This window comes from Charadrius vociferus, unplaced genomic scaffold, assembly GCF_000708025.1.
Source record: "Charadrius vociferus isolate BGI_N301 unplaced genomic scaffold, ASM70802v2 scaffold46, whole genome shotgun sequence".
Classification (NCBI taxonomy): Eukaryota; Metazoa; Chordata; class Aves; order Charadriiformes; family Charadriidae; genus Charadrius; species Charadrius vociferus.
The window spans coordinates 3,274,587-3,287,541 of record NW_009648710.1 but is presented as its reverse complement, the minus strand read 5'-3'; the positions used below and the strand labels follow the sequence as shown (position 1 = coordinate 3,287,541).

The 12,955-nt window shown below is 35.4% G+C and overlaps 1 protein-coding gene across 1 annotated transcript in view; it reads right to left on the bottom strand.

Annotated features, from left to right (window-relative positions):
• Window positions 1-12,955, bottom strand: part of TXNDC11 (thioredoxin domain containing 11) — a 34,716-nt gene that overhangs the window by 11,670 nt on the left and 10,091 nt on the right. Inside the window, exons 5-8 of the mRNA XM_009886589.1 lie at window positions 7,488-7,581; window positions 6,157-6,269; window positions 4,776-4,976; window positions 1,870-2,653 (exon numbers count right to left, since the gene is read on the bottom strand). Coding sequence (XP_009884891.1) covers window positions 1,870-2,653; window positions 4,776-4,976; window positions 6,157-6,269; window positions 7,488-7,581 — 1,192 coding nt within the window. The remainder of the gene's footprint in view (window positions 1-1,869; window positions 2,654-4,775; window positions 4,977-6,156; window positions 6,270-7,487; window positions 7,582-12,955) is intronic.

Below are 12,955 nucleotides of genomic sequence, written 5' to 3'. Positions count from 1 at the left end.
AGTTTTAAGATATTTAAAAAGTTGCTGGCCAGTGGTAAAAAATTTAGAACAAGCTCCAAAGCTTTCAACTACACTACTTGGAGCCTGGACCATGTTCTCTAAATTGCTGCAAGATATCGACTGTATCCTTCTTTTCAATTTAGATAAAGAAATATTATTCTATGTGTTATAGAATAAGAGCATTCAATAATCAAGGCAAAAGATATAGTACCAAACACACTGAAAATTATTTAATCAAATAGAAACATCTTGTGCTGATATTTCCAGTCCAAAAACTAGGCCCAAGTAAAGCTGGCCCTTTTGTACATACATACAAAATACCAGATCATCAAGAAATGCAAACAGCAGTACATTTAATTTTATATTTACTACTCAGCATTTCATTAAATTCTCACACCAGATCAAAACAGTATTTTTCTTTCTAGATCTCCAGATTTGGAATATCTATGCATGATTAAGTAATAACTGAAAGGAAGGCACTAACTAAGACATATACTCTTGAATTTTAAGAAACCAGCTGTAAAAATGGAAATCTGTTAAAGGTATTGAAGACAAATCTGTATAATTATTTTAAAATATCAAAAGTTAAGAGGTTTATGGAAGTAAAATAAAATTTTAAGATCTCCACAAAAACTAAACATAAATCACAGTTACTCCTTGACAAAATATGTAGAAGCAAAAGTTCTCTGGAAGTTCACATGACTCGGAATAGAAATATACCAAGCGTTACTCAGCAGGGAAACCCTCGTCATGCTCAGGAAATCCTGTGTCCTGAAGAACGTTTGAGACAGAAAGTACTGGGAGCAGGAAGGGGAAGGAAATTTGTATCTCCTCGCTAGGATCTGAATCCTGGTCACTGGGGGTTTTGTTTGTTTTTCCAGAGTGTTTTTCTGGGCAGCTGGGATACAGACAGGACACAGGCCTGGATGGGATCATGGCTATTTGTTCTATGTTGGCATACTTTTGTACTTACAGATTTATGACAAAATAGAAATTTAATTAATGCTATAAGAATTATATTGATATACTTTCTTGAACAATTTATTTTAATACTATGTTCACCTGAATTTACTTCCATGTTTACTTACACGGCTAACATTAAAAAAACCTGTATTTTCTGAAGATGGCTCAGTTTTGCACATCATCATGATAGGTAAATGCATGTGGTTAGGCATGTTGTGTCTTATTCAATAACTTGCAAACAAATCAGAACTGCAGTCATTGGGTTGGTTGGGGTTTTGTTTGTTTTGGGGTTTTTGTTTTTTCCCTCCTCTAATTCATCCAGGAAAAAGAGTATTGACAGATTTGGCCAAAACCACTTCAAAGCTGTACCGTGAAAACACATATTTTTCAAAATAAATTTAAAACAATTTATAAGTTGGTTTCAGAGGACAAGAGGAAGGGCTAGTCGCTGCTGATAAGTGGGCAGTATCTCACAAAATTCTATTTTAGTATTTTAGCACACAAAAAAGCAGAGCAAACACTAACACCACCATTAATGTACAAATATCTTCTGTAATATCAAACGTGTTAGATGCATAGTAATTTTTTTTTTTCCACAGGCAAATTAGGTTAGATTTTACCCATTTCTTCAATGCATCAGGCAGTCAAGAATCACACATTTTGAAGTTCAGTTCTTTTAAAGCAAATTACTTTTGGTATATGAAACTTAGTTCTTACATCATCTAGAACAAGATTCTACTACGTGGTTAACTACTAAATAGAACAGAATAAATTAAGATTCACAGTGTTGACTATAGTCTCACTTTAAAAGCAGTAATTTTCAACATGGCATTAAGTTTTCTATTCATAAGCTTACTTGCAAACTTAATTTTCTTATTTCAAGCATTTGTATAGTGGATATCATACCCAGGGTAGATCCAACAAGTGACTGTTTTTGATCCAGGACATAGTGCACTTCTTCTTTCAGGTCAACAATAGCAGCAAACTCCTTAAGATGATTAGATCTTGATGCTCCTAGTCTCTCTGCATATATCCAAAAAAGATTTGAATCCAGTAGATAGAGATTCAAGGTTTTGTTGGTCCTGCAGCTCAGACCAGTAATGTTAGTGCCACTAATATGAAGGTCAGGAATAAACCAATTCTTATCCTCAATGTGAGGAATAGAATGTTGGGTGTTATCTTTCTTCCCATGGGAAGAAAAAGCTACTTTGGGGGTCTGAAGGATGGTCTTCTCAGAACTAATGAAACTTAAAAAATGCCTGTTTACTGTCCTGCAACATGCAGTGTAATAGCTAAAGGGACTGTAGAAACTTAAGAAATTGCTGCATTCTATGGTATTTGATATAACTTGAAAAAAGGTATGTTCCTGGAGGTAGAAAGAGTCCAAAGCTGCTTCTATCTCTAAAAAGTTACAGTGTGGCACATGGACCTTATTTGGTTTGACACCAAGTGTCTGGTTAACGCAAAGCTCACAGACGTTGTGAGTTCTAGAGATTGAATGCCACTGCGGAAGCACCACGGTGTTACAGCATGGGTACTTGGTTATTGAAAATGTTTCTGATAATTTCATATGTGCATCTGGTACAGAGGAATCAAAAGCTGGTGAATCACTGTCTCCTAAGTGTTGAAGATCTGGCTCAGCTGCTTGGCTTTTATTACAGTTGTGGTATTCCAAGGCCACTTTGGTAATCTACACAGGGGAAAAAAGAAAAAAAAAGCAAGATTAACAGTACATAGTTCACTCAAATGCAGTTCTGTTGCATGTTTAACAACACATATGCAATTAGAAATGATATTTCAGAAACATGAAGTTGACTACTCTTTACCTTCATTCTTACAAAAAAATCATAGGAGGCTCTGAATTCATAACAAAGTTAAATTTTAATTCTTACATGCTGAAATATCTGAAACATACAGAACAACAAAAAGCCACTTCAATTTTTTTTTCAGTCCGCTACACTGATCTGAAGGTCCTCTTTGTATCATATTTATCACAGTGCAATAACACTATACTTTAAGGTTAAATCCCACCACACGAAGCATTAATCACTACAGGTTCCTGAATTTCCCTGTTTTCCAATACAAGGAGAAAATAAATAAAAAAGCCTGCCTCTCAGTGCAAACATTCCTGTGCTGCATCACCATTTTGTTTTTCATAACCAAGGGGAAACAAGCGGTGAGAAAAGCATGTGTACGGACCATAGAAGCAATTCCCTTTCTTGGCAATAAATAACAGAACATAGAGGAAAGGAAAAGGAAAGTGGAAGTTTCCCTTCATCCTCATTGATCACATTAAACATAATCAACATACAGAACACACAAACATTCCTTACACAAGAACACTTTGATAGGAATCATATTTATCAAAGGGATATTGAAGCATCACATCTAGGAAAGCTGCTGTGTCACAGGACTATCAATATTAAGATGTGGCCAAGAGCAACAGTTTGTTACAGTCTTTAAGAAATCCTTGTTAGATGTTTTCATCCTGAAAACACTCAATTAAATACTTAAAAGAAACTTAACTCCTCATACTATAATCTAGCCTGAAGATTTTGATTACCTACATAGAGAAACATGAGAAGTTATTATGACCAGAAATCCACACTTGTGATAAGAAATCTCATTTCAGTGAGATCATCAGGAAAAAAAAATTGCTCTGAGAGCTTTCAACATACAACTTGACAGCCTTGTTCTTTGCAACTGCCTTACAGTCAAGGGGTTTTGTTGCTTGATGAAACCCACAGGATGGCTACAGTAAACATCTCTTCCTATGGTAAACAAGTTGCATAATATCCATCAAAGTGAAGCTATACAAGATAACTGGAATATTTTGCATCTCATTTCGCATTTTGATATAGATACTCTTATTTAGTAGAACGAAAGCTGAAACTGAACATCTTACGTTGCACTGATTTGATCTAAGTAATTGGTACCTGTTACTAGAATGTTTAATCTGTAACAAGCATCACTGAAGTCTGCCAGAAATAAGATGGGTTAGTACAAGAATAATTGCAGTTCTTTTCCAGTCTTTCCACAAAGATTTCCCCAACCCCATCTTGTAGCAGATGAGCTTTTACTGTGTCTATTTCTAGTTTGTCCTTAGTGCTATGCAATGACCACTATGATGCACAGCTGTGTGATATACTAAATGGGACAATGGGTTCCAGATGAAAAATAGCCGAAGGAAAAAAATTCTTTTTCAGCCAAGTTAGTTTCCCTATCTCATTTACTGCACCACTACACAAACTCCTGTTCTAGGCAGTTCAGAAATGGAAATAATGGCAGAGGAAGAGAAAACTGGAAGGCGACTAAAGAAAGCACAGGATATAAAAATCAGATTAGTTCTGAGGAGTTTTTCAATTGGGCTGTATTTCAGAAGAAAGTCTGGTTTAATAAAAGGTCCATTCTTCCTTACATAACCACCTCTGGAAAGAAGGAAGGAGAAGAATAGAATGGGGTGGACAAAACAAGTCCTGCAGTACCCAAATACATTCTTGCTCTTTCATTTGAGCTATGTCAGCTGGAACAGAAGACTAAGGATGTGCACATCTCACAGCATTCACCACAGGAAAAAAAGAATCAAGGAAAAGAGGTGCTTGTTCTAAACAACTGTTAACATTAGAAGACAACATATTGTGACGGGTGCGAACCAGTTGTGATAATATGGCTTGAGAAAATGTTTTTAAATAAAAATGAATACTTGGAACAGTGAAATTAAAAGAGGTATGTGTCACAATTAAGCTCAGAACCCAGTCTAGAGTTCTCAAGTTCTAGTATTTTTGAAGTAAAATAATAATTATTTCACTTACTTCATCTAAAAGAGGATTAATTTCTGCTAAGGGATTGTAAGGTATAAATATGAGAAGTGCTGGTCCTTTCTTCAGCTCATTGTTTAGAAGAAGGCTTTTCCCACCATGTGGTCTCAGCCAGCGTATGAGCATCTCTCGATTTTCTAGAGCCCACTTGCAAATGTTCTCAGCAGTATAGTTCATGATTTCATTTGGATAGATCTTGAAGGGGGAAAAAAAATAATTATTTGTCCTCACTTAAACATATGGTTTAGTAACGAATGCAGTTCTCGAATGTGGCATGCTTTGTTACTGCCTAAAACCCTTTCTAAATTTAACTACTCAGCGAGCTTCAGCATTTCAAATACCCTTTTACCCTTGGGAAATCTTTCCAAATACTCATCAGTTCATAGTAACACACACAATCTTTCAGACAAAAAATATTCTACCAGGGAAGCTCCTCTCTCTTTTACTACATCGTTATAATTTTTACTTTTCTCACTAGAAAAAGTTTTCTTTATAAGTGAAAGAGCTCAGTCTCTGAGTTGGTATCATCATGTATCTTGATTTACAGAATATTAGAAAACTTTTTCCCAATTCATGATATTAACTCATCTTAAATTAGTCTTTTAAGACCTCAACATCAAGACTGCATTAAAAACTGGTATTTCTTCTTACTGAATGTGGGGAAAAGAAATGCGTAATAAAAAGCACTCACAGCTTCTAGGGTCATTTTAATAAATTAAGGCAAGTTAGTCTTAAATCATTTGCACAGACAAAATAGTTTTATGTATTTACCAGTAATTTAACCTGAGAAGTCAATGTTTTCCCTAGTCTCACTGAACGAAATACACATTACAATACTTTTTTTCAGAGTTTCCACTCATGGTAGCAGTTTGGATAGATAAGGTCTCTATACCAAATAGCAAATCTGAAAGTTAGTATTTTCATTCTTAGTCCTCCCAAACCAAGGCACACGGGTTAAGAGTTACTATCAATTTTCAATTAAATTAATTTGCATGTTTTTTCTCATCAGTGTAATGCCATACCTTTAAAGTGAAATGCAAGTTTTCACTATTTCCATACCCTCATTCAGGTAGCCTTCTAATCCTGACCCACTGAAAGAGGTAGAAGTTTTAGGAAAAAGTCTTACCAAACTTACTCTAGCCATTTCTGAGTTTTTGGGTTTTGGTTTGATAGAGATGATCACCTTGCATCTTAGCTACTGTTTAGAACAACCGCTGACCGGTAGAATGACCATGTGTATTACTGTACAAAAATATTGTTCTTAAACATCCTACATCGTAAAGCTCTATGAAACACTTATTAATAGTCTACTACGCCAGAGCTTCAATCTCCATGTATTGTCTCAGAGTCACTACGAAGTAAATACAATACTCACAAGAGATGTGTTGACATGTCTGTGCAAATACACGCTGCCTGAATGCACCAATGAGATCTCCTCTGCAACATGTTTATCTGTGATCACTCCAAAGCGTATAGTTCCAAGGTAATCTGAAAGGGCAAATTTTCAGATTTTAAATACAATTATACACACTGAACTTCTCTCCTGAATGCCTGAGAAGGCACAGAAACCTTACTGAATAGCAACTGCCAATATCAGTGATTAAGTAAGGTAGAAGAAAGACAACAAAAACAGGCATTGAGAACAAACATGTTCCTCTTCTGCACTCAACATATAAAGAATGTTAACCTGAATTGTCCAATTTCTTGATTTGCTTATTAAATACAGAATCTGGTATTGCAGATGCACCTTACTACATGTTATGGTATCTCAAAAGCCAAGGTGACATATATATACGTAAGGAAAAGGTATGAACATTGAGTGTTTAGATTATGTGCATTTACAGTAAATATGTATTATTTAAATATATATTTTAGTATTTCTATATTTATAAATATGTACACATAAGGATAGAATGCGTCTAATCTTTACATTGCAAAAAACTATCCCAACAATAAACTGGGAAATTACAGAACAAAATATAGGAGAACAGGCTCTATATCATATACGAAGTCAGTGGTACAGTAAAAATCAGAATAATGGTATCCATTTCCTTCATTTGCTGATGGGAAGAAATATCCATAACATGCGCTAATCTGAACTTTAAGAAAGTTCTATCCAGAATTTATGACCCTCAAAAGGTATGAATCATATACAAAGTTTGCATATTTAAACATAAGGGGGGTTTGTACTTTAGATTATTAATGCAAAACAACTGGGGGGGCTGGGGGGGAAGCCCTTCTCATCATGTTACCTTGTACCAGCTCTATAACTCCATCCAGGAAAGAACTTTGTCAGTAGTTAGTAACTGAATTCAACAAAGTGAAGTTCATCCCGATGCCTCTGAAGCTGACATTTCAATTTTTGCCCAAGACAAACACTCTTGGATTCAACTTAAATAAGTGCTAGTCTGATTATCGCTCTATAGGGGTTGCAGCTACACATTTAGCTTTTTGAGGAAACTGTATCTTAATGTATCCTTGAATAGCAGCCTGTCATACACTTTATTCCCTGATGGCCGATCACAAAATACATAATAAGCGTCTTATGTAAACAATCCTTGCATTGTAATCAAAGTCTCATAACTAGATCAACATCAAGAAACACTCAAAAGGGATTAATTCCCAAGTTACAAAATATTGCAAAAATCTACTGAAGCCCATATACGCAACTCACTCACAGCTGCCTTATGAAAATGAAGCTTTTACCTTTCTTTAATGAATGTAATGCTGACGTGAAGAATGTTAAATAACCAGGCGGCTGAGGTGAAGCGTTGAACTCAAAGTATCCTAGAACTCCAGGCTGAAATAATAAGAATTAGAGCTAGTTAAGCTATTTTCAAGTATAAATATACAGGACAGTATAAATATACAGGACACAGAAATTATTTGCCTACAGTAAAACATAACAGATTTTAAAAAGACAATGTTTACTGAAGAACAGTCACTTTATGCTGCAAGAAAAAATTTTATGTTAAAAGAACAAATGGAAATCAGTTCTAAAGTTGACATTAAAAAAAGCTATGTACAAGAGAAGGTTTTTATGGCTGCAGATGCCTAAGTTTCAAATCACATATTCCATGCTAGCTATTAAAGGTCACTAAAAACAATTAATATTTGCTTTGCAAATATTATATGAGTCAGTTCCAGCACCAACATAAGAACCACAAGCATCATAAAGACTTTTTTTAGAATTGGAGTTAAAAAATGTGATTTTTCAGAATATAAAGAACTTAAACAGTAACATTTTAATTGTTCACTATGTTGCACATAATTAGCAACTACATACAAATTTGTGTGTGAATACTTGAACCACTAAGCCAATTTATCATCCCATCATTAAGCTATCGGTCATTGCAAATTCTTTCAGTATATCCTGCAGGAGTCAGTGAGAGGCCACCTGCACAAAAATAATAAGCACGCCCCATATCCCACCTGCCTATCCATAAAGTTATTCAAATTGCCAAACAGACAATTCAAAATTGATACTCATCCCTAAATAGGCCTATTGACTTTGCCAGGTATGAAGCCTTCATATTAAATTCAGGAAGAGAATCTGGGAGAAGCTGACTTGGAACAGAGAGGCGCATAGTCTTTAGACTTCTCTTGTTCCAAAATTTGCACTAAGTTTGGGTTTTAAATTTCGCAAAATATAATCCATTAAAAATTGTTATTAATGATGGTTTTTAACACATCACTCAAATTGGCTTAGTAAACTTCCAGGACAGAGCAAATAATGGAATCTGGTTATTTTGTGTTATTCGTTTCCCAGTTCCACCAGTGCACACCGAAAGGGCATTTGACACTTAAAGCAAGAGCACTTTAGGGACTGCTGTGGAACAAAAGATTCCAGACTCACTGATCACCCATTTGTGTGGCAAATATATACTCACATAAGTATTTTCATTTGGTATTTTGGAGGCTGCTTTATTATTATTTTTTGTTTTACATATAAAATTTTTAATTTATTTTTAAAACATGACCATATATTTTGCCTGTTATTGTCATTAGTGATATGAATTCAGTTATTCATACCAGCCATGTGAATTGAACTAATTCAGTACAAATGAGCAATCTCAGGATGTTCACCAATAACAGCATTGCCCATTGCAACTAATGACTTACTCTTTTTAGGCAGGAATTATCTTTCAAGAATGAATGCTGAACACAAGACTCTCATTCATAAAGATTCCTTATGAGGTACCCCAAGAAATTTATCAATAATAAAAATAAGATAAAAGCCATTAGTGAAATTTCTGCAATAACGATTGTCAAGAAGGAAATAAGTAAAATAGAAGTGAAAAAATACAGCAAAATAATAGCATTCATTCTTCTTTTTTAAACAATACACAGGTTAGTAATTAGTGTTCACCTTTTTCTCCTAGTACCAAATTAAGACAGTAAAAAGAAGCAATCCCTTATAAAAACCATTTAAAGCATTCAAGTGAACCAAAATAAGGAGACAGGCAAAATGATCAAAATTTTAGTTTCCTGTTTTGTAGAATAATTTTTGAATAGCATTACTGTACAAAGCAAACTTATGGCACCAAATAGTGAATGAAAGAAGAGTCAAAAGTGACCGTAAAGTGTGACAAAAAGCCAAAAGTCAAATCTAGAAGTATTTATAAAGTTATTAAAAAACGTGATGTTTTGATCCTGACTGCCAGTTCTGTTGTACACTAATAGCACCTTAAGACTTCCAGATTGTGAAGAATAAGATGTTTCCATGAGACATTTTTGGAAAGTATTTTTTCAATAAGAAAAAATTGTAGTGGGACAATATGCACTAATGCTATATGCCTAATCAATAATTTGGTTAATTAACACCCTTCTAATGATCATCCCAGAACAGTTAAAATTTCCTCCCTGTTACAAACTGCAATTAAATAGACAAGGAAAGAGTCTACAATACTGTGTAACTCCTCAGGTACCACACAAATTTTCCTGGTCTTCTGTCAGAATGAAGAGATTCACTTGCTAACACCAACTACTCTGTTCATTTGAACAAAATTGAACACTTCCAGACGCTAGCAACTAACAAGGAATCTTGCTCCATACAAGTGAGATTCAAGACTTACAGAGGAGATCTCAATGTAAATAAGAGGTTCTCAGTTTTGAATACAAGCATGCTAAGAGGAGCTTGATGGCAGCAACTTCCACTTCCTTTCACGTAACAAACTCCAAAACAATAACTGATGTAACAACAGCTACCTGCATGCAGTTTATGTGGGCACCTACGTACAAGCTGTTATTGATGATCAGCTGGTTAATTATATGGTTATATTACGTACAAGCTGTTATTGATGATCAGCTGCTTCCAGGCAACCATCTGTGTAGAGTTATGGTTAATTATCTTCACATAGGTAGTTAGGAATAACCAGTTGAACAGGCTATGACTTGCTTTATATAAAGCTGAACGATAAAATAATGGAATGTGACATAGGGATGGATAGTTTGAAGACACTTCATGAGGACTGTTGGCGTTGCTAGAATGGAACTTACTGGAGCTATTCCTTACATGAAACAATTTTCAGCATCTGTCTCAAAGGGACTATCTGTAGGAAAGGTTTTGGAACAAAGCTGAGGGCATCAATCGTGAAGAGTCATTATTAGCACCATCTCCTAATGAAACTCATATATGGAAATACAAAATCATTAACTGTAGCAAACATTAACTTGTTTGGTCTCTACACCAGAGGAATGGAAAATGATGTGTGATGCCAATTAAATCAAACAAATAACAGACTTGACAAGAATTTCAACAATTACAGAAGAGCAAGTTCATAGAAACTTTAAGAATTAACAGAGATCTTCAGGTCAGTATTTTTTATTGGAGAACAGTCAGCATGGTCTTATTACTGAATCACGCCTCAAGTCTATCACAGTTCTTTGAAGGAATGAGCAAGCATGTAGATGACTGATCTACTCAATGCAGCACCCTGTAATTCCCCAAAAGCCTACAAAAAGCTATCAAACACACTGGAAGAAACTAAGATGATAAGGAATAGTACAGAAGGTCCTTTTCTACATTAATAGAGAAGATAAAAAATTGCAGGTAGAAGTTACTGGTTTTCCACAGTCAAAGACAGACAGCTGGAATGTGTACCAAATGATCGTACAGTTCAACATTTCCATAAACACTTTAGGAAAGGGAGAGAAGGGTGAGGATCAAAATTTGCAAAGGTTATTGGGAATCACTGAAACTACAGCTGATATGGAAGAGTTGCAGAAAGACAGCATCAAACGACTATGTGATGAAAGAGTTCTGAAATTTAAAGGCCAATAAATGGGAAGTAATGATAACAGAGAAGAGAAAAAAAAAAAACAAACCACAGCTACTGATTAGCTTTTACAATTACATAAACACTTACTACTCGATTAAGTTATTTCTATCCCAATTTTTAGTTACTGATTTTGTGTGTTTTGGCTATATTGCACTGAGATAAGGGAGATGTCTTTTTTTCAGAATCTCAGGCTTGTGCAGGCAGGCAATTCTTGCCTCATTTTATCTGTGAACACAGGAAAGAAAACAGCAAGAGGAAACGAATGTGTTGTCTCTGAGAAACTGAAGAAGCAATATTATATACCACTAATTCTATACTGTAGAAGAAGAAACTGTTGATTGATACTATGTTAATTAAATTTACAAGTAAAAGTCTATTCCCTTTCTAACAATGTTAAAAACATTGTGTATCCAGAATTGAAAGCAAATTCTTGCATCATCATTTAACATAGGCACCACAGTACCCCACAGGAGAGCAAGCTATTGAGTCAAATCCACTTCTGGGTCAGATCCTACCCAGCTGCTCAGGAAGCATTTCTACACAAATAGAGCAGAGAAGAAAGCTAACACCACATTTACACACATGCCAGCTACCTCCTAGAGAGATCAACTCCTCTCCCACCTCTCCTGAAACCAGAAAATGAGCTCCTTGGGCACATTTAGTTTTCCTATGTGAATGAAGCTTTTTGTCTAACTACAGAAGCTGCATGTCTTCTTCCTCTGTGCCTTGGAAGGATGAGGACATTTCTAGTAGCTGGGTTAGTCCCATGAGGATGAGACATGCCAGTTTGGATTAAAATGAAACTGTTACAACTCTGCAGTTAAGAAAACAAAAGAAGTCTGATAGGTACTCACAGGTACCTTGAGTTACGGTAGGAACTGCACATCTTTCTCCTGGTCTAACTTAGATCTTCCAAGATTGTAACTGCTTTCCAAATGGGATTTTTTTCCTTGCTCTCAAAAATTAAATTCTAACTCTTATCCAGCTCTAGTTTTGCACTAGTATCATTCCACAGCCACAAAAAACCCTTAAAAAATATCAGAAAATGCAGAATCTTAACTTTCGGGCCTTCAACCAGAATTTTTTTCACAGGGTTTGAGCGCCCTCTTGTGAGAGCAATACAGCACCTCACGATATTTGTGATTTGGTTGAGCAATGGACATAACACCATGTAACTAACACCACATGCTCTTACATTCAGCTGGATTCAGTTCATCAGTATTTCTTAGAAATAAAAACATGCTAACTAACATTTGAATACAGGATAAAAGACAGCTAGATTTGAGTATCTCTTGGTGTGATTCAACTTAATGCTTTGAATGTTTATCTTGGTACCTTTACAGTTACCTACTTGTTAGTTCAGGCATGCTAACATGTTTAATGGATTTTGATATTCAGTTCAGTGTGAGTAGAGCTCTTGGTTTTCTTCCCTAGATGCTCTTTCTGCCAAAAGCTGTCTACTGGAATCTGAACACAAGATTAAAGCAGAAAAAACTTCACAGATTAGACAGAAAAGGACAACTATGGGCTTGAAGTCTTAGCTATCAGTATATTGACAGACAACAACAAAATGCCCTTCAAACACAGCAAGGGTGCAGTAGCTCTTTTAAGTGTGAAAACACATGCTGAGCAGAACTTCAGCAAATTTGCCCTGCAAATGAACTAATAATCTACTAATAATTTACCAACCTATTGCATACTCCAGATTATACATGATGCTACTTTTGGGCAGAGAAACAAAACAATGAGGACGAGAAGTGAGTGACAGGCAACTACTCTGCAACCTACTGCTTCCTTAATATGGAAGACCTTAATACTGGAGTAGAATGAAATAGCCAAGGAACAGAATTGGCACTGCCTAGGTGCGGTGTGGGGATCAGCTACAGAGCGGTT